The 23,710-nt window shown below is 41.6% G+C and overlaps 2 protein-coding genes across 8 annotated transcripts in view; one reads left to right on the top strand and one right to left on the bottom strand.

Moving 5' to 3' along the window:
• POLK (DNA polymerase kappa) overlaps window positions 1-3,701 on the bottom strand; it is a 43,052-nt gene extending 39,351 nt beyond the window's left edge. The window contains exon 1 of one of the 3 annotated variants that reach the window (XM_083465247.1): window positions 3,546-3,701. The gene's annotated coding sequence lies outside the window, so the exon portion shown is untranslated. Of the gene's footprint in view, window positions 1-771; window positions 795-3,545 lie in introns of those variants that run through there. The other 2 variants (XM_083465245.1, XM_083465246.1) reach the window with 2 other exon arrangements.
• Window positions 3,702-4,103: 402 nt separating this feature from the next.
• Window positions 4,104-23,710, top strand: part of CERT1 (ceramide transporter 1) — a 49,901-nt gene continuing 30,294 nt past the window's right edge. For 3 of the 5 annotated variants that reach the window (XM_083465326.1, XM_083465327.1, XM_083465325.1), the window contains exons 1-2: window positions 4,197-4,332; window positions 13,192-13,326. In XM_083465326.1, coding sequence (XP_083321452.1) covers window positions 4,237-4,332; window positions 13,192-13,326 — 231 coding nt within the window. In that variant the 5' untranslated portion in view covers window positions 4,197-4,236. Of the gene's footprint in view, window positions 4,333-13,191; window positions 13,327-15,613; window positions 23,676-23,710 lie in introns of those variants that run through there. The other 2 variants (XM_083465324.1, XM_083465328.1) reach the window with 2 other exon arrangements.

Raw genomic sequence — 23,710 nt, 5'->3', positions numbered from 1 at the left:
CACCAGCCTATTTAGTTCCTGTGCTAGATGTGCATAAAGGGGCTTTCCTGCTCCATGGCTAGTATGGAGACCAAATAAATATATCACGATTCTATCAGGTCACTCACTCATCTGCATGTAATTCCTGCAGAAGATTCTTAGCAAGGCTATTCATTATCTTTAATACCAGAGGTAGTTTGTCTCTGAATACCAGTTGTTGGGGGACCATAAATAGGGGAGAAGTGTAACATTTATCTGCAATAGTGGGCTTCCTACAGGCATCTGGCTGGCCAATGTGAGAACAAAATACTGGGCTAAATAGGCTCTTGACTTGACACAGCAGCTACCAGGCTGAGTTGTTGGAAACAATATATTCTAAATGATTGGGATTTTTAAAACAAAATACTTTATCCATCAAAATTCAAAATATTTTAAAAATTCATATTCAGTGACACTGAAAATGCTCCAATTAAATTTTGATGCAAAAGGTTGGTATTGTGAAAAGAGACATTATGAAGTTTTCATCTTGCATAATCTTAAATGCATGCTTAACTAAACTGTGTACTGCTAACCCAGCATCACCGATCTAAATGGTATTCCTGCTGTTGACTCCCCCTCCCCAGCCTACAACTACTGCATGTTACATGATGAATGTTGGAGCAATTAGGGGACAGAACCCCAACAGCTCCTAAAATTGTAATCTTAGCACATCAAGCATTTCTGCTCCCCAACCCCTATGGCTAACTCCCTGAACAGTAGTAATGGACATTTAAAACAACAAAGCAATCCTACCATATCTACACAGAAGTAATTTATACTGAATTCAGTGACATACTCCCAGGTAAGCAGTTTGGAATCTAGCCTAATGTACATAAGGAATGCAGATTCTGAAGAAGTGTGTCATAATATGAAGAAATCAGGAGGAGCAAAGTGGTAGAATGTTGCAAGGGGCCAGGAAAAATGGAAGATGGTTACAGATGGAGCAAAAGTATCAAAGAGAGCCACTGTCCAATATCCTGTGAAGGGGCCATCACACATTATTTGATTTAATTGTTTGCAGACTCTTTTTCTGTGCAAGTCAATGAGATGTTTATATTTGCTCCTTTGACATGTACCTTGAAAATGTAAGAACTGCATTCCTGGATGATATCAAAGCCTACATGTTGCCCAATAATTCAACCTTCAGTTGTAGCCAGCCAGATCATCATGACCACGCCTGTTTGCTAAAAGAACCACTGGTTGAGTACACCTGTGCCCACATAAAAGTCTCAGTTTGAAAATGGGACTCCCAAGTAGGTGTCTATGGGCATGATGGAATTCCTGCCCCTCCCTTCTAAAAAAAAAACAAAAAACCTTATTTATTTCAACAACTTACATACCGTTTAACACCCAAGTTTCAAAGTGGTGTACCATTGGATTACAAAAACAAAAAATGAAGTTTTTAGGAGGTGTTATTTGTTTGGCAGGGGGTGGCCTACTTTTTTGTCTGTTTTATTTGAGTTGTGCATAATAAATTTGCCTCTTATTCGACAGGGTCTCAGCATCAAAAAAAAATTTTCTGTGAAATGGGTATTTTGTGATGGCCACAACTTTTTAGATTTCTAAATCTGCTTTCAGGTCTCAAACGTTGGGGGCCTGTTGTAGAACCAAGTTGGCAACTACAAACCCATGAACTGCATACAGATCCCCAAATCAATTATATTTGCTCCCTGGCATATTTTAAATACAAGGTATGGTGGATTGTTTGCTCAGATTCCGTAAGTAAAGTGGTCTCTTTGTGGGAGGTTTTACTGTATATGGAATGCCTGAACTACTGTACATAGGTTCTGCTGCTATATCCTTAACTAGTGAACCTTGGGGCTACCACAGAGCCTTTTTTGGAAGTGGCATCTGAGTCTGCAAAGATGCCTCTCTAGTCCCTTCTTAACAGCCTTTTTGGCAACAGGGGAAGATTTTCTGAGGTTTTTAAGCAGTTTTTTAACACCAGACTGCAAACTATTTTATGCTTTTTCTAGGTAGTTATTTTGTTGTTGTTTTTTTTAATGTATTTATTAAATTTTCAGATATACATTTTCCATCATTAAATACACAACAGTACATCCAATGATTTCCCTTCTTCTCCTTCCATGTTTCCTTGTACAGTGGTACCTCTGGTTACAAACTTAATTCATTCTGGAGGTCTGTTCTTAAACTGAAACTATTCTTATCCTGAGACTAATGGGGCCTCCCGCTGCGCGTGCACCTCTGGCACACAATTTCCATTTGCATCCTGGGGCAAAGTCTGCAACCAGGAGCAGCTACTTCCGGGTTAGTGGTGCTCGTAACCTGAAGCGTTTGTAACCAGAAGCGTTTGGAACCAGAGGTACCACTATACTTCCAAAAGTAACTGCATAGTCTATTTCCTCCATCTAGTTCCCTCCTTCAGCGCTGGTGGAAGCCTCTTGGGCACCTGGGGCGGTGCGCCCAGCAGCAGGGCGAACTGCCCATAGGGACGGGGCGTGCGGTGCCCTTAGGGAGGAATGGGACGGGGCACGCCACGGGGCATCAGCCGCCCTACAGCTGAGGGGGAGGCAGTGGGAGGACAGTGTGGAGCCTATGGGCGCTGGAGATGTGTGGCTCTAGTGCGCTGCAGGCCCCATAATGAGTGCCGTCTGCCATTTTGTCACCCCCCCCCTCAGTGGGGACACCCAGGGCAGGTCGCACCTACCGCACCCCCCTTGCTACACCCCTGCCCTCCTTTCCTTTATATCTTAATCTACATTATACTGTTGAATGTAGATTAAGATATAATGGAAAACAGGAAACTAGCTGGAGGAAATCAAATATGCAGGGGGTTTGCTGCCTTTTATTGTTGATTGCTAAGCTTTAATTATTACTGCATAGGGTCTTGTGATTCTAGTATGTTTGCTGTCAGCCGCCCCAAGCGTGTTTATCGATGGGTGGCTATAATAAGTCTAATAAACAACTTCGTGTCACTGGCTACCTGTGAAGAGGGCAGTGTATACCGCAAGATGCATTTTAGTTCCTTAAGGCTGGATGATTTTGCACACTCCCCCAAAAATGAGAAATTGCTTTTCCCTGCTCTAGCCTAGTCCAAAACCAAGCACGTTTCTCATCCCACCACAATTAGCAGCGCCACAAAATGTCATGGTAAAATAAATAAAAATCTGAAATCGGCTTCTGTCACTTGGGAACGAACCATGGCAACAGAGGCGTCGCTGCCTGTCTCTTACGGAGCGAGCCTGCTGTGCATGTTTCCTCAGAAGTAACTATTTCTCCCACGTAGCTATTCCAAAGGACTGCAGTTTCCCCTTCCTTCGGTTTAAACGTTGGTTATGCACACACTACATATGCACGGCTGCCCGGAACCACTAAAAACCCTCTATATGTGTTTATCTCCCTACATGTGACTACACAGGCAGCTGCCCCATTGCTGAGAAGGAACTCCTTCGCTTCCCTTCCCATATTTGTTCCTAAACGAGGTGTGAAGAGAAAAGCTCCCTTTCAGGGGAGGCGAGAAGAGCAATATAGCAGGCGAAGGGAAAGCAAAGCTCAGGTAGACACACCTCAGTCTCTCACCAGCCCCCGCTTCCGCAACAATTAAGCCGCGCCAAGATGGCGACCACCCGAGGCTTTAGAAAAGAGAACGGACGACGGCCGGCGTCTTGAGAATCCCGCGCCCAAGAACTACAGCACCCAAGAAGCCCCGAGGAACGCGACGACTCGCTGGTTCCACCGACCCCGCCCCGTTTCCCAGAGGGCAGCGCGCCGCCAGAAACCAACCCCCTCAGCGGACTACACCTCCCAGCATGCCGTTGACCCAAAAGCCTTCGCTGCCAGGGCGGGTAGAGCTTGGCGAATTATAGTGGCTGAGAGCGAGTTTCTCGAGTAAGATGGCGGCGGGAGCGGTGGCAGCGGCAGCAGCAGCAGCGTCGCTTTGAGGAAAGAGAAGAGAGAGAGGGAGAGGCGAGCGCTCGCTCCGCGGCGTGGCTGCCTCAGATGGTCGGCACTATCATCTACCAGCGTGCGCTGAGCGGGGTTGGGGGTTAAGTCGGGCGCTGCGGTCCCGGCGGCGGCCAGAAGGGGACAGGCAGAAGGGCTGGGGCGGCGTCGGCGACAGCAGCAGCGAGAGCGAGAGCAGCGGCAGGAGCAACAGCGGAGCCTCGCGGAGAGAGGCGCCAGGCAGGTAGAGCGAGCTCCCGCGGCGGCCTCGTCGCTTCGCTGCCCGCTGGCAACGGCTGTGAGGGAGGCGCCTCCATGTCGGACAACCAAAGCTGGAATTCCTCGGGCTCCGAAGAGGATCCCGAGACCGAGTCCGGGCCGCCTGTTGAGCTCTGCGGAGTCCTCAGCAAGGTAAGGGGGTTCCTTCCTCTCGCCGCCACGGAGCGGTCGTGCTCGGCTCGGCTTTTCACCTGAGCTCCCGAGCCCCCCCCCCTTCGTCTCCTTCGTGGTCGACGGGGGACATGTGGGGGGCGCCCCTTGCGGTAGGGTGGCCGGTTGTGGGAGCTTTGCGCCGAGTCCCCCCCCCTCTCCCCGCAATAACTGGCCCCCTCGCCTGGTAGGGTGGCGGCCTAGGAGCCTCCTGCCCCTCTCCGCACATCTCCTTCCCCGCCTCCCACTGGGTGTTGTGGCTTCTGTTTTTGTTATTATTCCGGTTTGGTGGTGGTGTGTTAAAAAAAGGCTTTACCTCTGCAGTCTTGGAAACCTTTTATCCGGGTCGGGGGGCGGATTGCTTAGTTTCAGAGCGAAGCCTTCGCCCTTTCTAGGTGGAAAATGTCTGTGAATGTCACTTTCTCTATTCCCCAGGAGCCCACCCGCCGCTGCCACCTTTCCTTGATGATCAAAGTATGAGTCTTGGTTTGAGGAAGGGTGACTTGGTAAAATAATATTCGTGCTCATTGGAGTGGGACTTTTTATTATTTAATTTCTGTCTGTGTGTGCGCGCGCGGGCGCATGTGATGCAGCGGAGAAGGAAAAAAGATCAATCTGTTCCATCAGGTTCTTCTCAAGAGCCTGGTAATCCTGACTAGATTTCACTTGTAGCCACAGCTTGGCTGAGTAATGCTGCCGAGGCAGCCTGTATGGGGAATCGCTCAGGGCGCTTCCACTCGTTGATTCTGCACGACTGGAAAAGCTAACTTCTTGGGCCCGCGAATCGAAACCTTACACGGTTTTCTCCCTCTTTTAAAAAAACGAAGGAAACAAAATCATGTGATATGCATGAACACATAACGCACAATTGTACCATAGAGAAGAGTGGTGTGACCTTTGCTCTAAACAGTGCAGTAAAATAGACTGACTGGAGGGACAGTATAGGGAGAAAGTACAGGAGAAAGCAGCTGTATACACAACTGGAGGACTTTAAGGCTTCAGTCCCTGTATTATTTCTAATTTTTAGCATGAATCCTTTGCAGATTTGCTATTTAGAAACTTGCAAAGGAGTCATTATTCAGACAGAAAGCTAAGTTTTTAAGCAAGACATCAAGTTTTAGCAATATGATTAAGTCCTTCAGAAACTAAATGGTAATTTTGCTTTTTGAAGCAGTTTCACTTGCACTATGTTTTTGACCCTATTTTGTGTACTGAAGCAAGCAGTGAAAGCACAAGCTGTGAGATGCTCGAGTTGGAAAAAGTTATTGCTGAAAAAGCTTTTGCAGTCCAGTTAGTTTTCACGTATTTATAAGGAAACTAAACATAAATTCCCAAGTATTGTCATCTCTGAATTAGAAGGTAGATAAAGGGTAAAGGGACCCCTGACCATTAGGTCCAGTCGTGACCGACTCAGGGGTTGCGGTGCTCATCTCGCTTTATAAGCCGAGGGAGCTGGCGTACAGCTTCCGGGTCATGTGGCCAGCATGACTAAGCCGCTTTTGACGAACCAGAGCAGCGCACAGAAATGCCATTTACCTTCCCGCCGGAGCGGTACCTATTTATCTACTTGCACTTTGACGTGCTTTCGAACTGCTAGGTTGGCAGGCGCAGGGACCAAGCAACGGAAGCTCACACCGCCGTGGGGATTCGAACTGCCGACCTTCTGATCCACAAGTCCTAGGCTCTGTGGTTTAACCCACAGCGCCATCCGTGTCCCGGTAGAAGGTAGATCAAGTGCTGCAAATGGGGACTCTGGATCAGGTAACAAGAATATGACACATGGCATATTCAGATCTCAGAGATTGGAAACACATGCAGCCCTTTAGCCCAGTATGACTTTAGATGATAGTTAGCTGCCAGAAGGAATTTAGGCATCTTTGTTACAGCAAAGATATGGAGCAACTCTCTGCCATTTTTCAGTAGGAATGGAGACTTCTGTGGTTGAGTCTAGTGCAGCTTTCTTCCACACTGACTATTCCTACTGGCTTTAGCTAAATGGCCTGATTTTTGCTCTAAAGCATAAGCACAGAATGCTCACCTGCACTCATCTTTGAACAGAATTGTAATGCTCACAACCAGTGTGGATTTAGACTGTTGCCAGGTGCAGGTACTGACGGTTGTATACAGTATGTAATGTGGCAATTATTCAACATCCTTGACAACTTTCTTTTCTTGTCAACTGTTTAGTTTTAGTTTTTGTTTTAAACTCAATCTGCAACTTACTGGAACTTTTATTATTAGCCAATGTACAATTTATACCAACATTATTTCAGCTCCTTGTCATCATGTGACTTCCAAATGTTAAATCTCAAGTTTGAAATGTATGTTGCTTTTACAGGCTGCCCAACCCCTCATGTTAGCCAGGATGCCTTTCCTGTTCTCATCTATACAGGAATAAATGAAAGGAAATCTAAATTGCAAAATGTGATCTAACCTGTTGCATATTAAAAAGCTGAGCTACATTATTGCATAGTTTTTAGAACTTTCTTTGTGATTTGTGTCTTCATTAATGAAATAAATTGAAATTAGTAGATTTGCAAGGATTTAAAAAGCAACAATACAGTCTTCTGCTAAATATAAGGTACAGGAACAAAAAAAACCACCATTTGTTTTCTTATAGAATGCCCACTTGAATGGCAACTTATGCAAGTGCATATTATGCATGCACATATATTATCGCTGTAGAATTCTATACAAAGAATAATTTGCTGCATGTTAGCTTGTCAAACAGCTAAGCTTGCTTCTATCTTTAGTACAATCTTTTTCTCTCTATACTATTCTAATTTAAGATTTTCTATATATTTTAACTTATAGAATGAAACTCATTGTTGTGGAATGGCTTTTGATCTAAGAGATGTCCATTAACATAAGGGAATGGGAGATTGTTTTTGCCAATCCCCTCCTCCTGCTGCAGCCCCTGAACCTCGCAAAAATAAGTTCCAGAAGTTTGGAGGACCCTTCAGAAGAATGTGGAAGATGACATGAAAAGTTCAGGGGACTGCAGCTGGAAGAACTTGCAAAAATTTCTTTCACTCTTGATCAAATGCCGCTCTGCAAGATTATTGCCCATTGCATATATATTTTAAGATATGGATTATATTATTAAGACACAAATAGCATTAAAAGTGAAATCCTCAGTTCAGTACTTTTACTGAACATTAATTAAAACTAGATTGTAGATGATCCATTGAGGAAGGGTTAACCAGTGAGTGTTCTATTGTGATCTTGCTTATCATTGGTGGGAACTTTATTGCTATTTAAGTTTCTTTTAAGCTTCTTTTATTTAATATTTTAATATTATGTTTACTTAGTTATCTGAAGTAACTTGAAGTAACTAATTCTTTTTGGGTTATTCCTAGTATTTTGTTACAAGTTAAGAATAATTTGAAGAGTTCCAGCTCAGTTGGTAGAGCATGAGAGACTCAATCTCAGAGTCATGGGTTCAAATCCCAAGGGCAAAAGATTCCTGCATTGCAGGCGTTTGGACTAGGTGATCCTCGTGGTCCTTCCAACTCGACAATTCTATGATTCTAACCAGGGCATCTTTACATTTTGATGAATTTAATCTGGGACAGTGGTATGGATTTTCTGGAAAAGTTTGAGTGGAAATATTTACCCTATATCAGCTTGTTGGCATGCTAATTTAGCATGCTTAGATTGTATTGTTGGCTCGGTGTCTAGGGGATAGTAGTCTGAAAAGGTTAGTTGCAACTTTGAAATTGCCTGTTTTGATACTGTATCCATTCATGATGTTGCAAATAAAATTTAGGTAACAATGTACTTTTAAAACAAAATTAACTGCAGAAAAGGATGATACCAAACAGTAGGCATACTACAAGTAGACCTACTGAAAACAATGAAATCATTTATCTCAGTTAGTCAACTCTGACTTGAATGCCACCAATTGTAGTGGCAAATCTGCTGTCTCACTCACATCATTACTATCTGCAAACATCTGTCTATATAAAAAGTGTAATTCATGTTATGCTGCAGTAAATTCACTGATCAATTGCCGTGTTTTTCCGTGTATAAGACTAGGTTTTTTCCCTAAAAAATAATGTCAAAAATTAGGGGACGTGTTCTACACGGATACATCTCCCCCCACTTTCTCAAATCTGAGTCCCCCGAAATAGGGGGCATCTTATACATGGGGTCATCTTATAGACGTAAAAATACGGTAAATAACTTTTCATCTTAGTTTCAAGACTCCTCATATTGGTAGGGAATGAGTTCATTTATTTGGGAAATAGTAAGTTATTTTCTCTTCACTTTTGCCATGCAAATGTATAGGATGATATCTGGTCATACTTGGAATAGACGCATCAAAATCAATGGACTTGGGTAATTTAAGTTGATTGGTTTCAATGAGTCTATTCATGAGTATGACTAACATTGGCTATTACCTATAATCTTGGGTCCATCACATGACCTGTGAAAATTGTGGTAATGATGTCTGTTTTCAGCAGTAAGTAGCCATGGTTCATTAGAAAATCTCCAAAATTCCTAAATTGCTCTCCATTGACTCTTAAGCTGACACCTCCTTCCTCTGTAACGACTGTACACCCACATAATCTATTCCAGATGATTGGGAGAGGAAATCTATTCCACCATCAGTGTCCATTCTGCCAGTAGATGAATACCATTGAATTTTATTCATAATAAATTGGTGACTTATTAGGGCTATCTCAGATGTCAGAAAGTAATGAAAATTCAAAACTTTCCTCAATACTTTGTGACACTTTAGATGATCCTAATAATTGCATTGCCCACTGATAGGGGTTCCTTTCAAATATGCCTAAATCTTGGTTGCTCTTTGTACCTGCTCTTGCTTGACTGCAGATGGCAAGAATTGAACTCTGTATTCCAAGAACTGCACTATGGCTTTGTCTATTCATGTTGTTTTCTATGTTGTGATGAATAGTTCTGTTTGCCTTTTGAGCAGTGAAATGTGTGGAACTGATTATTGTATTATTGGAAATAAATCCTAGTGGCTTTTCTCAATCATAATGTTTACTTAAGTTAAAAGAAATGAAAACTTTTTCTTTAACTAAGAAATGAATACTTTTTTATTTCGAGTGTAGGTATAAAACTTTGTGTTTGTTTCTAATGATTAATATATTGTACTTGCCAATTTGAATTGTTTAAAAATGCAACTATACAGGCACAAAGGCATGCTTCTGTAATTACCATTTTCATTCACTATGACAATCCTATGAGGACACAATGGCCTGGTTCAGAAATCATGGTAAGACAAACTATGACTTACCAGGATTGTTGGGACTCCAAAGAGAAACTTGTGGTCACATTGCTCCTTTCCTGGCTTTATTCCAATGCTAAGTCAAGGTTTTACTTCAAAATGATTTCTGAAACTCCGCCCTTTTATAAAACAAAAGAAGAACCCTTGTTAGCTGGAAAAACATAAGGCATTGAGTGTTGCCCAGGCCCTTAAAACTGACTGCTAGTGGTCCCTAAGAATTCTGACAGTACCCCATACCTAAATAGGACTGCCTATTGTTGATCTAAAATATTTTCCTCAGCTTGCTGTCAATTAATTAGTAGTCAATTAACTTGCAGTCCTCTGATACTTAAGTTGAATTAGCTATTGAATTCTCAGAGTTCTGCTGTCTCATTTGGGTGTTTGCTAAGAATGCACAAAACTGGTTGCTTACTTCAGTTCAGTCTGTTTGGTTCAAAAACTGAAGTGCTAACCCATGAAGCTTATATGTGACTATTTGTGCTTGATTATTCTTCATTAATTTAACATAAAAGTTGGAGTTCATTGTTTGACCTCTGAAAAGGACCTCTAAGGTTCAGTGTTGAACCAGTGAAATAGTTTATAGAACTTTATATTTATTTTGGCAGCCATTAATCTGGTTAGTTTTTATGTACATTTTATCTACTGCTTTGTTTATGTTTTACTATTCAATTGGCTTTTAACATTGTGTTTCTTAAATTGTGCTTAGTTTAATTGTTAGCTTCCTTCGGCATCTGTTGGACAGAAAAGCAGATTGTTTAAATAAAATAGTTCATATAGAACTAAAACCTAGGGATATCAAGCACATAGGAACGAATTGGCAGTTTTAAAAGCCAGGAAGATTTTTGGTCAGCTTTTCCCCATGCCCCACTACTATATGCCAGGTATTTTAGAACTCAAGCAGCTAGTATCTGTAGATTCCTATTTTGATACAAGTATTATCTGCAGCAAAATGTTGCAGTATACTCAGCTCCTGTTCTTTTTAGTCTTCTTTAGGCAGGGTTCAGAAGGATGGGAAAGAATGAACCCTCTTTCTTTCTAATCCATCTTTGAGGCAGTATCTACTGTACTAAAGAATTGGGTGGCAAGTAGTAGAAAAAGATAAATAAAAGCATTTATTTCATTCCATTTATGAATTGCTTCCTGTGAAACAGCTCAAAGCAATCTAACATTAAAAAACACAGGCATTTTTTAGCTATTAAGCTTGGATGAGAATTCTGGAGAGTAGTAAATGGAAAAAGCAACTTTATTCATTTTCTTTTCACCTCAAACATCACTGTGTAGTCTAGGGAATAAAGGGCTTTTTATTTTTTTTAAGAACACATCACAACACCTGCTTCCAGAATGCTTTTGCTAAGCTGATAGGTGTTTGAGCTGGCTAATTACCTCCCCACCCCCATTGTAAACACACCCCATGCCAAACTAGCACCTCAACAGCATTCTGTCTGGAAGCTAACAGATGCTTGTCAGGTTTTGGCTGTGAAAAAAAACACTTAACTTACAGATGAATATATTTATATACATGCAGGGAGCCCCCAAGAAAAAGTAGACAGCTCTGTCTTATTTTGAGGTAGTGCTATTCCACCTCACCTCGTTCCCAGTGGAAGCCAGTGCTGGCAGTTTCACCAGCAATATCCCTTCCCTAAGTCATTTCAGGAAACCATTAGTACTCATCATTCTGTGGGCCATACTCAGATTTGGTACTCTACCCTTGCAGAGGTTACAGATCGCCTGAAGCTAAAATCTGATGAAGTCTGATGAAGCTACTGAATCCTTCTGTACTTATGATTGATTGTATGAATCTGTTTTCATAGATGTTAATGCAGTATTACCAGTACAGTGGTGCCTCGCAAAACGAAATTAATTCGTTCCGCAAGTTTTTTCTTCTTGCGAGTTTTTCGTCTTGCGAAGCACGGTTTCCCATAGGAATGCATTGAAAATCAATTAATGCGTTCCTATGGAAACCGCTTGCCAGGCTGGCGGTGCAGAGAATGGCTTTTCTCCCCACCGCAAGCCTTCAGGACAGGTACGGGAACAGAGGGGAAGGGGCGCAGCGCTTCTCCTCTGTTCCCGGGGCTTGCGGTGGGAGGAGGGTTTTTCCTCCCCACTGCCAACATTCAGAACAGCATTCTGAATGTTGGCGGTGGGAAGGAAAACCCTCCTCCCACCGCAAGTCTTCAGGACAGCCATCTGAAGGCTGGCGCGGGGAGAAGCTCTCTCCGCCCCACCACCAGCCTTCAGAGCAGCCTTCCGAAGGCTGGCGGCAGGAGGAGGGCTCTCTGCCCCACCGCCAGCCTTCGGAAGGCTGCCCCGAAGGCTGGTGGCGGGAGGAGGGCTCTCCGCCCCATCGCCAGCCTTCGGAGCAGCCTTCCGAAGGCTGGCGGTGGGGCAGAGAGCCCTCCTCCCGCCGCCAGCCTTCGGAGGAGGTCCGAGGACAGTGGGGAAGACGTGCTGCGCTTCCCCGCTGTCCCGGAGATTTCCCTATGGGCTTTTGTCTTGCGAAGGAAGCCCATAGGGAAATTCGTTTTGCGAAGCGCCTCCAAAATGGAAAACCCTTTCGTCTAGCGGGTTTTCCGTCTTGCGAGGCGTTCGTCTTGCGGGGCACCACTGTAGTATTTATTTTAGGAACCCAAAATAGATTGCACAATGCTGATGGGGTGTTAATGCCAAATATTAAATGTATATTCAAATGTCGTTCTTATATACTTCTGTTTATTGTGGAGCTTTGTATTTATTAAATGTTCCTTTCAAGCACATGGAGATCACATGGTGATCTACTCATTGAGGTTTCTGCTCAGGTGAAACACAATAGCTCTTCTGAATAAACTATGTGCACCAGTGTACATTTTAGTTATGTGTACTGTTTTATTGTGCTACTCTCATTTCACAGTGATGACTGTTTTGACAAAGAGATGAGAGAGGAAGGAGTCTAATATATGTGTGGAAAAAAATTAGTTAAGTCTAGGCTAGCGGACATAAACATTTAAAATCTGTGTCCAGTTTTTGTTTTTGTATCTGAGCCTGCAACATATTTATTCTGAACAATCAGTTTCTTCATGATGAGGACTGTAGACTAAGCCTCTTCTTAAAAGGCAGCCCAGATTTACAGGAATACAAACCATGTATTTCAGTCTGGAGTTTATAGTTGGTGATAGGACATAACCACCTAATGTTTATTGTGAATTGTGGCAGATCTGCCGCTTCTGAAATGGTATTGTTATGATTGTCCCTACTACATCTGATCTTGTTTATTTTGAACACTTATTTTCTAAGGAATTGGCATTTCATTTTCAGGTTGTCTGCATCAGACCCACTTTTTACTCAGTGTTGTAACTTTTGATTAAAGCACTATACATTAGCATATATATTGTAATAGTTCGTTTGTTTTTATGAAAAAAATTTGTAAAACTAGATTTGGAATAAACTGGGTGGTGTATAGCTATTGAAGTAAATGAATTTAAGTAACTTTGATTTCGCTGGGTCTATTTTCTGAGTATGACTTGGTTGGGTTTCGCTCGTAAGAAAATTATGCACAAATGGTATGGAGCTTTGTTTGATTAAAAAATGTATGTGTTTGTTTTCTTTAGTGGACCAACTACATCCATGGGTGGCAGGACCGGTGGGTGGTCTTGAAGAACAATACTCTAAGTTACTACAAGTCTGAAGATGAAACTGAGTATGGCTGCAGGGGCTCAATCTGTTTGAGTAAGGCTGTCATTACAGTAAGTGTTGTTTTAAAGTTTCTTTGTGCCCGTGCTGTATGTACATTTCCAGACAATAATAAATACAAGCAAATATGGTAAAAAAATAATATTTTTTAGTGTAATCTTCTGTCAGAGCAATATGGTTTGGAAATACGTACTTTCATAAGAACTGTCAATATTTTTAGTTAGCTATAGGAAGAATAGAAAATCTTTGCAAGAATTTTTTTTCGGCATAACATTCTGAGATGCACAGCAATCAAGCGTGTGCCTTGGATTCAGGTGAATCCCAATTCTAAGTGGGGTGCCTCATAGGGTTTTTGGGATCTGTTAGAATTGAAATGGGAAGTATAGGAGAGAGCAAGAGACAAAAGCAGGGACACTGAAGCACTTTATGGTGCCTCAGCAATCCAGACATCAGAACAATTTCTGCTTACCTGTATCTGTCAAAAATTAAAGTAGCATCTTTAAGCTTACCATACAAGGAATAATACTGGGGTGGGTTGATGAAGAAGAGAGAGCAGACACCACTGACAGTTCAAGCTTACAATCAGTGGGAATGATATTACCCCCAAAATAAATCCGTTTTAGTTATTTGTGACTCCCAAATCAAATTTAAATATGCCTAGCACAAAAGCCCCTGGACCTATTTGCCTATTATTTGGCAAGCTTTATCCATTCTGGTGGGGCTAGTATGCTTTCAGAATTCATCCATTTATCTTGGAGGGGGAAATGCTAAACTCCACCCCCCCCCCATTTCCAATAGTGAAGGGTGGGGAGAACAAAGTAGACCTGGCTGGACTCCAAAGTGAGTTAGGCAATATAGTGCCTTGGACGCTAATGGACTGTTTTCTAGAGCACCAAATTATAGTCTGAACTGAATCTTGTGACCAGTGTACACACCTAAGAGCAATATTGCAATAATTCTGAAACCATCTTAAGACCAGCACATAAGACCTGATTCATCAGCAGATCTGCATGGAAGCACCATGCTCTAGCAGCTTTCGTGCTCTTGGTATTAATGTATGATTCAGGCTTCAGGTGGCTTCATCACATGTTTCTTAAAGTGTATCATGGGGCTTAAAAAAAAAAAGCCTTGTCCAGGCCAGGCTCAAGAGACCTGAACCGCATGTGTAAGAACCACATGTACAGCTGGAGCTTGTTTGTTTTTTAGTGCAGTGTTTCTGCTGCCAAGGAGACAAGCCACTTTTGAAACAGCAGCTTGTCTCTTTTAAAAGTGGGAAAGATATGTTTTCTAAGAAGATTTTGCCATTCATTAATTTGTAAATATTTGTGTTAACAAAAACACTTTAAAATGTCTTGTTGCCCCATTTATTGTGGTCTTCTTTTACATCAGGGGTGGGGAACATTTTTAAACTCCACAGACCAGATCCTTACTGTGACCAGCCTGAATTGGCAGGTGGGTGGCCATGAAACAACATAATTATGATTTTTTCGCATGGTTGACAGATGGGCAATGTCTCAAAATTGGTTAGTATTGAACTGTAGTCACTTGATGATATAACAGTGTTTGCTGTTGTGGTTTCATTAACTACACACTACCAAATTTTATGATTTTGCAAAAACAGCCATGGAGTTTGCATCCTAAAATATATTCGGTAGCTAGTGTAAAGTTGCAGCAACAGCTACCTGTAGCATGGCAGTAATTTAAAGCAGTTTAATAGTAACCCTCTTCTTTCCTGAATAATCCCTGAGATTATATAGATGATATAACTGGTGACTTCAGCTGATGGACAGGAGGGCAGGGTTCAATCCTGCATTGGTTGTGCACCCGGTTCCCACATATTGTTTAGGACAAAAACCCAATAAAGAGGCTCCTGTCAGTTTATCTCTTTGGTTTCTATGTCTTTGAAAGCAGGCGGATCCCATATTTGATTATATGCACTGCTAGTTAATAATTAGCTTCAGCTGTTCCTCCATTAGTACCATAACAACTTTATATGATACCAATCTGTACTGTTCAGATTTGTCATTTAGAATGTTAAGTGAGAAAATTATTGTAGCATAGGATTTAGAAAACCATATTGCTGCAGATTCACTGTCCAGACATGAAGAAATGTTTTAAGTTAAAATTACATTTTAAAGACCTCAGATTGATATGCTAGAGTTACACCATCCCTCTTCCTGATACTGAAAGAATTTTTTTCACAGATCTTTATCTGCTGTTTATAATAAAATGTAATATTTGTGTCATAAATTGGTTAGTATTGAGCCATAGTCACATATAGCAGTGTTTGCTGTTGTATTTTCGTTAAGTACACACTACCAAATTTTATGATTTTGCAAGAACATATAATCTGGTAACATTGCAACTACATCTTTTAAAAATCAGAAGCCCTGTGTTGAATCTTCTTAGACTATTACTTAAAAACGCTCCAATCCCTGTAACTTTGAAGCAACTTGTAAAACTACCTCACTGGTGGAACATGCCCCTTCACAACAATTGTTCACAATTGCGAACAGATGTACGGTTTCTGATTCTCTTTCCTTGACCTGATTGTTTTCTGATTATTTAGAGAAGGCTTGGCAACTATTGTTTAGGAATTGCTGTGGAACCTGAGAGGAAGTGTAGTGGAAGCAGTAAATCTTCTGTATAAACACAGTAGATGTTGCACTGCACATTTATTTACAGCAGAGGCACAGGTTTGCTTCCTTTATAGGCTGGGGAAATAGCTGTGAAGCAATTGCTTTGAAAGTTTTTAAAGGAAAAATGTAATTTATAATTTTAAACTCACCTCCCCCCACAAAAAAAAGAAAAATACCCTTTAAAACTGCATCTGGTCTACTAAGATGTAGATGCCAAATGCAAACCAACTTTGTGTGGCAACTGAATCTCTGAAGATAACCTGTTGGCAGTGATATGCCCTCTATAATTTCAAATGTGAAAATAGGGACCCTCCTGCTCATGAGTGAATGGTACAAAGCAGAGTGTAACAGCCCAATTAAGATTGTCCCCAGTGGTGACTTGGCATTAATAGAGGCGTCTCCACTTGTGAAAGGCAGGACACCTATTTATTATTGATCCCTCCTACTCAATGCAGCCCCTGAAAAGCTTCTCTTAAGTATTGGGAGGATATTGGGATATACCATAGATTGCTATAGTTTGGAGTGCCTTCAGTTGCCCTGTAAATTAAGATTTGGTGGGGGGGGAGTTTATTTAAAAGGGGAGAAGGGTCAGGTGATCCACACCTTGGAGCATGAATCTAGTGCCTCCTCACCCCCCACAAATAACATTCCTCCCTGTCTGGCTGTTGCATTTACAGACACCTTAGTCAAGAAGCATCCAATCTCCCATTCCTTATTTTGTGCAGCAGTTGCCAATCAGGCTGCTGCTTGGTCATGATACTCCAGTCACCTTAACTAAGAGGCACCAAGGAGACTCCCCCTCTCTGTTTCCCTTTCATCTCTGGAAATCTTTCCAGTTGGTTAGGCCTTCATGGTCAAGGCATTCTGATTATAGTAGACAAATCACCTCCATCCTTCCTCCCCACTTTAGAGCCAGGGAGGGGCAGGGATCATTGCACAATTGCCAGGGTGGTTTCCACCCTCTCTGTCATTTCCAGATTGAGTAAAAGGCTCACTCTCCGTGGCAAGCAACACTGTGGAAACCTGACTTTGAAACTCCTGATACACGCACAATGTTACAGCTGCATTTGGCCCTAAAAGCACTGTGGTGTTTTTACAAAAATTTGCTTGGGTTGAGCGAACATGGTTGCTGGGTTGTAAAATAGAAGGGTGGGGGGAGTTGTTGGTCTGTTTGCCGTTGCAATACAGCCAAAAAATGTTTCTCTCCAGTAGTTTTTTAAAAAAACAACAAAATAACACAAAAAATAAATCCATGGTTGCAAAATGTTGCCTCGCTGAGTATTTGTTGTTTAATGTTAAAACTGTTTTTTAGTCACGTGTGCAGAATGAGAATGGGAAGGTGCAAGAAGGTTCAGTATTTAAGGCTTATTGGAATAAGAAAAATCACAAAACAACTATGATAATGCTTAACAATTGGATAATGCCTTCAAGTGCTCAAAGTGTCTCACATACGTTATGTAGCTGCAGTCCTTACAACAGTGCTGTGAGGCTGTGGTAGGGAACTTCTGGCCCATGGGCCAATCTTGGTTTGCTGTGGGTTCTAGTTTTGTCCTTGAGGCTGGTTTCTTTTTTTAAGCACACCCACTTGTCCATCAGCTGACAGCACTCCAATTAGCCGGGGTGGGAGTTTCAATTCCTCAGGGAACTGGCATGTGTAGTCATGGCAGCAGGATTTAATCTCCCGCTCATCAGCTGTTGAGAGGAGACTTACATTCTGCTCAGTTCCACAGGATTCAATACAAGCCCCATTCTTGATGACAGGGGTTTGCATTGAAACCTATACTAAAATGGAGGGGCAACCCTTCGTTTTAGCAAGGTGTTCAGTACACACTGCTTGTCATCAGGAAGGGGTTTGCCTTTAACTGCCTACTTAAATTGAGCTTTCGTCTTCTGTTTTAGCAAAGAGCTTTGAAGTGCTGCCATAGTGACCTCAGGTGATTGCTAAGTGGATAGCCCTACCCACCTGTCAGATTTTGTATAAACCTAATAAGAACCTGGTCCATGGAGCCATGTCCATGTTTTCCTACCCCTTCTGTAAGCCAGGTCATATTTAAGTCATATTGCAGACGACAGTTTCTGAGGTTGGGGTGCGGAGCTTTAGTAAGGTCACCTAGAAGTTCATGGTAGAGACAAGATTTGAACCAGGTACCTTCTGATGCAAAGTTCAGTCTTTTGACCATTACATGGTACAAAGAAGATATAGACTGTCTTCTTTGTCTGCACCAGGACATTACAGCCAATCACTTCCTGCTCATACATCTCACAAAAGCTGCCCTTACAACTTAGGGGACCCTCCAGAGCAATATCGCACCTAGGGGCTGCGGTTGGAAAGGGAAATTGACTGAAGCAGCAACAACAAACACTGTCTCAGTTTGTAATAAGTTATTTGTACAAAAACCTCTCTGGATCTCTGACCAGTGTTTTGAATGAAGAAGGGATTCCAATAAGCAAACTGAAAACTTTATTGGAAGAATGACAACATTTTGGCCAATGCGCTGGACTTTAGTGCAAGATTATCTGATCATTAAGTAGACTGGAAAGTTATTTAAAACTTGCTACAAGTGTCACACACAACAAAACGTTGTGGTGTGGAATGCTGTTGTTCAAGCCAGGATTCAATGCACACTGAGCATGCTTAGTGGGCTGTTTGAGTCCCCCTACTGATATCTCCCTCTTGTGCTTTTGCTACGTAAGGACTGCCACTCAGAATTGAGATCTTGGCTTGTATATCTGATAAAGAAAGCAATGTTGTTAAGAATGCATCTTTTAAAAGTTAATCTCAGTATTGCATATACCTATGTGGTTATAAGTGGGCCAGAATTATGGTATCAGTGCAAAATACTCAGCAGTATTTTCTGTAGCTAACTAGGTTTGCATCTTATCAGTGCTTGGATGAGACACCTCGGAACCTCAATGTATGTCACTTTACGCTGTGTTTAAGAAATATTGCATGTAAATGTGACCAATAGTTGCAGTGATAGACATTGTAATGAACTGAAAATAATAGCAATGAAATGTCATCCCGTGTCACCCGAATGAGCTGTATGTACCTCGTGAAAGCCGTGATTGTGATGTTAATAAGGTTCTTAGTTCATAATTAATTTTTATCCTTTGAATTTCTTTGTTCCTGTAGTGTGTTTGACCTGATTAATAGAGCTAATAAGAGTATTAGCAAAAATTGAACTTTTATAACCTGTGGTGTGCTTTGTGCATCCATTAAAGATTTAAATACTAAAAGAAGAGGAAATTAGGTGCAGTTCGTTAGGTGCTTTAGTTTAGGTCCAATTACAAAAGGTGGGGTGTTTATGAATCGGTTATATTGGTAGTAAGCTTTAATAACTATTCAAAGGAACTAATATTGGAAACAACCCTAAATCTCTACTAGTGACAAAAAAAAAACAACCTAGGGAGCACATTAAATACCAAGCAGTGTTGCCAGCTAAAATAGTGCTCGATATGGAAATTCAGGAAACAAAATTAACACGTTAATTTCAATCCAAGACTTGTAGTGCCTTCTTGAGTTTGCTCAAGTGCCAGAGCTCTATGGAAGGGAAAGAGAAAGAAAGAAAGAAAAAGAACACTAACATGAGGAAAATATGGGCTTCCTAAACAGCAGAGGCCAACTGGTCACTGAGCAGAGGTGCAAAAGGGCCAATTTCTCTGGAGCAGATGAAGCTTGAGGAGAGGGGGAAAGAGGAAGGAAGAAAAGGTTCTGCATTCATCTATTTTTCTACACACTCTGCTAGGTCAGATGCTCAGAAGAACTAATTTCATTTGGTCTACTCTGAGCATGACTAACATTGGATACAACTCCATGCAACTTCTTAACAAATTGAATCACACACCTTTGTCTTTTATAGAATGGCTGTGCATGACATGTGAATGCAGCCAAAGTCTAAAATCCAGTTGTAAAATATTAGTTTTAGCAATATCATTTGTGTTCCTAGACCTGACTAACTTTGTATCCTCTATTTTTAATATTTAATGTAGATGGAGCTGTGTTTTATAGACTCTTAAATATTCTGTCACCTATAGGGTTTCCAGACTCTGAAACAGACCTTTTTAAAAGATAGAAAGAAGAAAGGATATTCTTTGGGGACCATTTTTCAGACAGAAAAGTAAAGTTAAACAACTTTAAACTGTAAACTAAGCTCTGAAGAGCAGCAGTAATTGTGTTTGAATATGAAGTAAAATTCTGACAGTATGCCTGCTGTGTTTATTGCTGGTTGAACAGGAAATCAGTGATTAATCTGCCTGGCAGAATCATTTCCCAACAGCATTGGTAATCCACCATACAAAGCTACTAGCTTCCAAAGAATACAGTATCGGAAGTGGCAGGACTGCTAGACAAAAAGTGATGGAATTATATATCCCTTGGGTAGGACATGGTCTCAGAGCCTTCAACTGGTGAATTTAACAGACAGTTGCCTCTCAAACTAGGAAGTTTGAGCAATAATACTCCACTGGGCAATAGGCCTGGGCAGTATATCAATATATCACCCAGGACCGGTATGAGGAGCAGGCCATGATGTCAGCTTCACTCAGTGGTATATTGCTGGGGAAACCGCCACTGCTCCTGAGTCCCTATGCTCGCAGCGTTGGCTAGAGTTCCTTCCTCCAGTGGGGGCTGCTGGCAGAGGGACTCAGGAGCAGCGACGGTTTCACTAGCGATATATCGCTGAGTGAAACCGCTATCCCACTCTGCCCTCATACAATGCAAAGGTAGAAACAAGCTGTATCAGCAAGGCGCCAATACAACTTGTTCCTCCCTCTGCATCTTTAAACTGCTCAGCTGTGGAGTGGGCAGCTGCCCTTACCTCAGTCGAGCAGTTAAAAGAGCCCCAGGCCAGCCAGTGGCAGGGTGGGGGCTCAGTGAAACTGCTCAGCTGAGGGGAGCGTGGTTGCTGCTCCCTGCAACAAATGGTTAGCACTGAGGCTGTCTCAGCTGGGGAAGGTGAATGTTCCTGATCCCCAGCTGAGCAGCACAAACAAGCTTCATTGTCCCAGCCCACAAGTGCCTGAGTGAAGCCACCAGAGCTGGGGCAGTTTCACCCACTGTCTTGTGGGCAGAGACCAATGCATTTTGGTTTTTTCAACATTGTGATATATCGCCAAACCGCAATGTTTGGCTAGTGATACACTGCGATGTTGAAAAGCTGGTATCGCCCAGCCCAACTGGGGACTTGAGCTGGATGTTTCTTGTAGCCTTAGTAATGATTCTGCAGTAACTGACAGTGGTGTCATAAACATACTTTAACTTCTGGAAAAGGAGGAAGAAAGGCTGTATGAATTAGCAAGTTCACTGGCCCTTCAAATAGGGCTGATGCTAAATGGTGAATTACAAGTAGCATGTAATGGTAGGCTTTATTGCATGTTGAGCTTGTAAAAAAGAATGCCATGTGGTGCACTGAGATTTTGTTTTCTGCTTGGCTTTGATAATCATTCACAGGCAGTTTCAAATTATTTGTTGATCTAAATGCTCCCTCTCCTCTGTTTGTCTAGATTAAGATTTACAAAGATACACCCTGCTTTTGCAAACTAGCAACTCGTCCTTTAGAGAGGCATCCTGGAAGGCCTAGAGCAGTCTACAGATAGACAAGTCTTTGCAGCCAAAGATTTGGGTAAAGATAGTCATACAGCACAATCCTAACCATCCCTAGTTGGAAGCAATCACCAACCTTGTTCCATTGTGAAAGTTCCATTGTAAAAATTACATTAATAAATCTATTAATGATTCACTTCAATTCTCCTTCAGCTGCGGGAAGGCAGAATCTTCAACTCTGAGGCTGTTCCTCATTCTGTTACCTGACCTGTGGCAAATGTCTATTGTGATGTTGAAATTCTAAATAAGCAGTGCTCATTGTTATGAACCTGTCAAAGAAACAACTGCATTACTAGTTCCATGAGGTTTGAATGAGACTTAGTTCCAATAATGATTTGTAAGTGAACTGGTGCCAAAAATGCTTTCAGATTTTCTTTTCATGGAAGGGGAATTGGAATATTGCTCAGCTTCTGGCTTCCATATTATGGTGCTCAGGCAAGTAGACAGTTTGCACAAATAGTTGGGATGGCATTTCATCTCTGACAAACGTACAAGAGATTTTGTAGTGCTGAGGCTTCATCTTTCAAAATAAGTATTGGCCAATTGTATGGAAATGCAAACTATGGCATGTGAGTGTCATCTTCCAAGCAGCCGCATTTAAGCTTGCATGAAACTCTGCATCTAAAAACCCTTCCTGGCTTACAACACTTCCTGAGGTTTTCATGAATCAGGAGCAATCTGTGCTTCTACTATGCAATCTTCTGAGATCTGGTGTCTTCTGTACCTCTCTTACCACAGTGCTACTGTATCTAATTATACTGGGTTGTTCCCCCCCTCCTCACAAGTTGTGTTTTTTAATAGAAACCTTCACTGGTGAGTCTTGAATAATCATGGACTTCAGGGCACATATAAGTAAAAGCTCTTAAGGAAGTAGTGGGTTAGGTGAAATACGGGAAATAACCTTACAGAGAAACTACCATTGAGGAGGACATTCTGTCCTGGTCCACAAACTGATCACAACTGACGTGTGATGCAGTTATGTAAAAGGAGGTGGGAGGGGGCTGTTGCACCATTGGCTCTTACATGAAACTGACTACAATCTTTTGTATTGTGTGGCACGCCAATTTGTATCATACGACAGCTATAATTAATCATGCTACTGCTGCTTACCCTCAAGGGTCTGGACCCTTAGTGAGAACCTGGAGGCTTAGAGGGAGGGTGTGTCAGAAGGAAAAATCAATTAATACTAATTTATATATAGTTTATATATAGTAGTAACTTTGTGTTAATGTAACATTTTTATATGTAACTATTTTTGTTTAAGATATCTGTTGTTGCTTCAGTTAAGAGATGATGTTAATATATTAAACAGTATAGAAATTAAATAATAATCAAAACAAACATCACTGCAAGACATAATTATTATGTTCCTGCTCACTCTAGTGCAGCCTTCCCATAGCCTGGTCCTCTCCACATGTTTCATATAGCAACTCAAATCATCCCCTGGCACTGGCTATGCTGGCTGGGGCTGATGGGAATTGGAGTTCAAAACATCTGGAGAACACAAGGTTCTGCTCTAATGAAAAGTTGCATACCACTGATTTAATACTTCCCTTCCCATGATGGTCTGAAGGGATCATTTTAAGCTTTGGGGCTGAAGGAGTGTTCTGCGTGAATCTGCTGTATGCTGAAGTCCATCTGCTTTCATCATAATCAAGAAATACCATTTTAAAGGGAAACCTCTAATGTAATTGGTTTCTGCTGCTTTCATTGGTTTGGTGTTGTATGTTTCTATGCACTGGTTTTTAATTGTATTCTGGTTTTTATTGAATTGTTGCTGCCTTGGAGATTGGTGTCTCGGTCAAAAATACAGGATATTAAACGTGTCAATAAATCTTACTGCATTTTCAGTAGTAATTCTATTCATGCAGTTAACTTATTTTGTAGATCTTCATTAATGTTCAGAGTTTGCTTCATTAACCTTTCTATTTCATAAAGGTACTATACTCTGATTTTTCTTGGTTGGATCCTGACAATGCAACATTAATAATCATGATTATCTCAGTTTGGCTGAATATAGCAACTGATATGAAACATAATGATTAACTTTTATTGGGTCTTTTAATGTGAATTGTCATCTGCTGTGGTATCTGTGATAAAGGCTGGATATAAATATGAATAAATGAAAATACCTGTGTGGTGTTTTGTTTTGTTTTGTTTTGTTTTGTTTTGTTTTGTTTTGTTTTGTTTTGTTTT

This window comes from Podarcis liolepis (genome assembly GCF_965112155.1).
Source record: "Podarcis liolepis genome assembly, chromosome: 11".
NCBI lineage: Eukaryota > Metazoa > Chordata > Lepidosauria > Squamata > Lacertidae > Podarcis > Podarcis liolepis.
The sequence above is the reverse complement of the archived record's forward strand: the minus strand, read 5'-3'. Positions and strand labels throughout refer to the sequence as shown.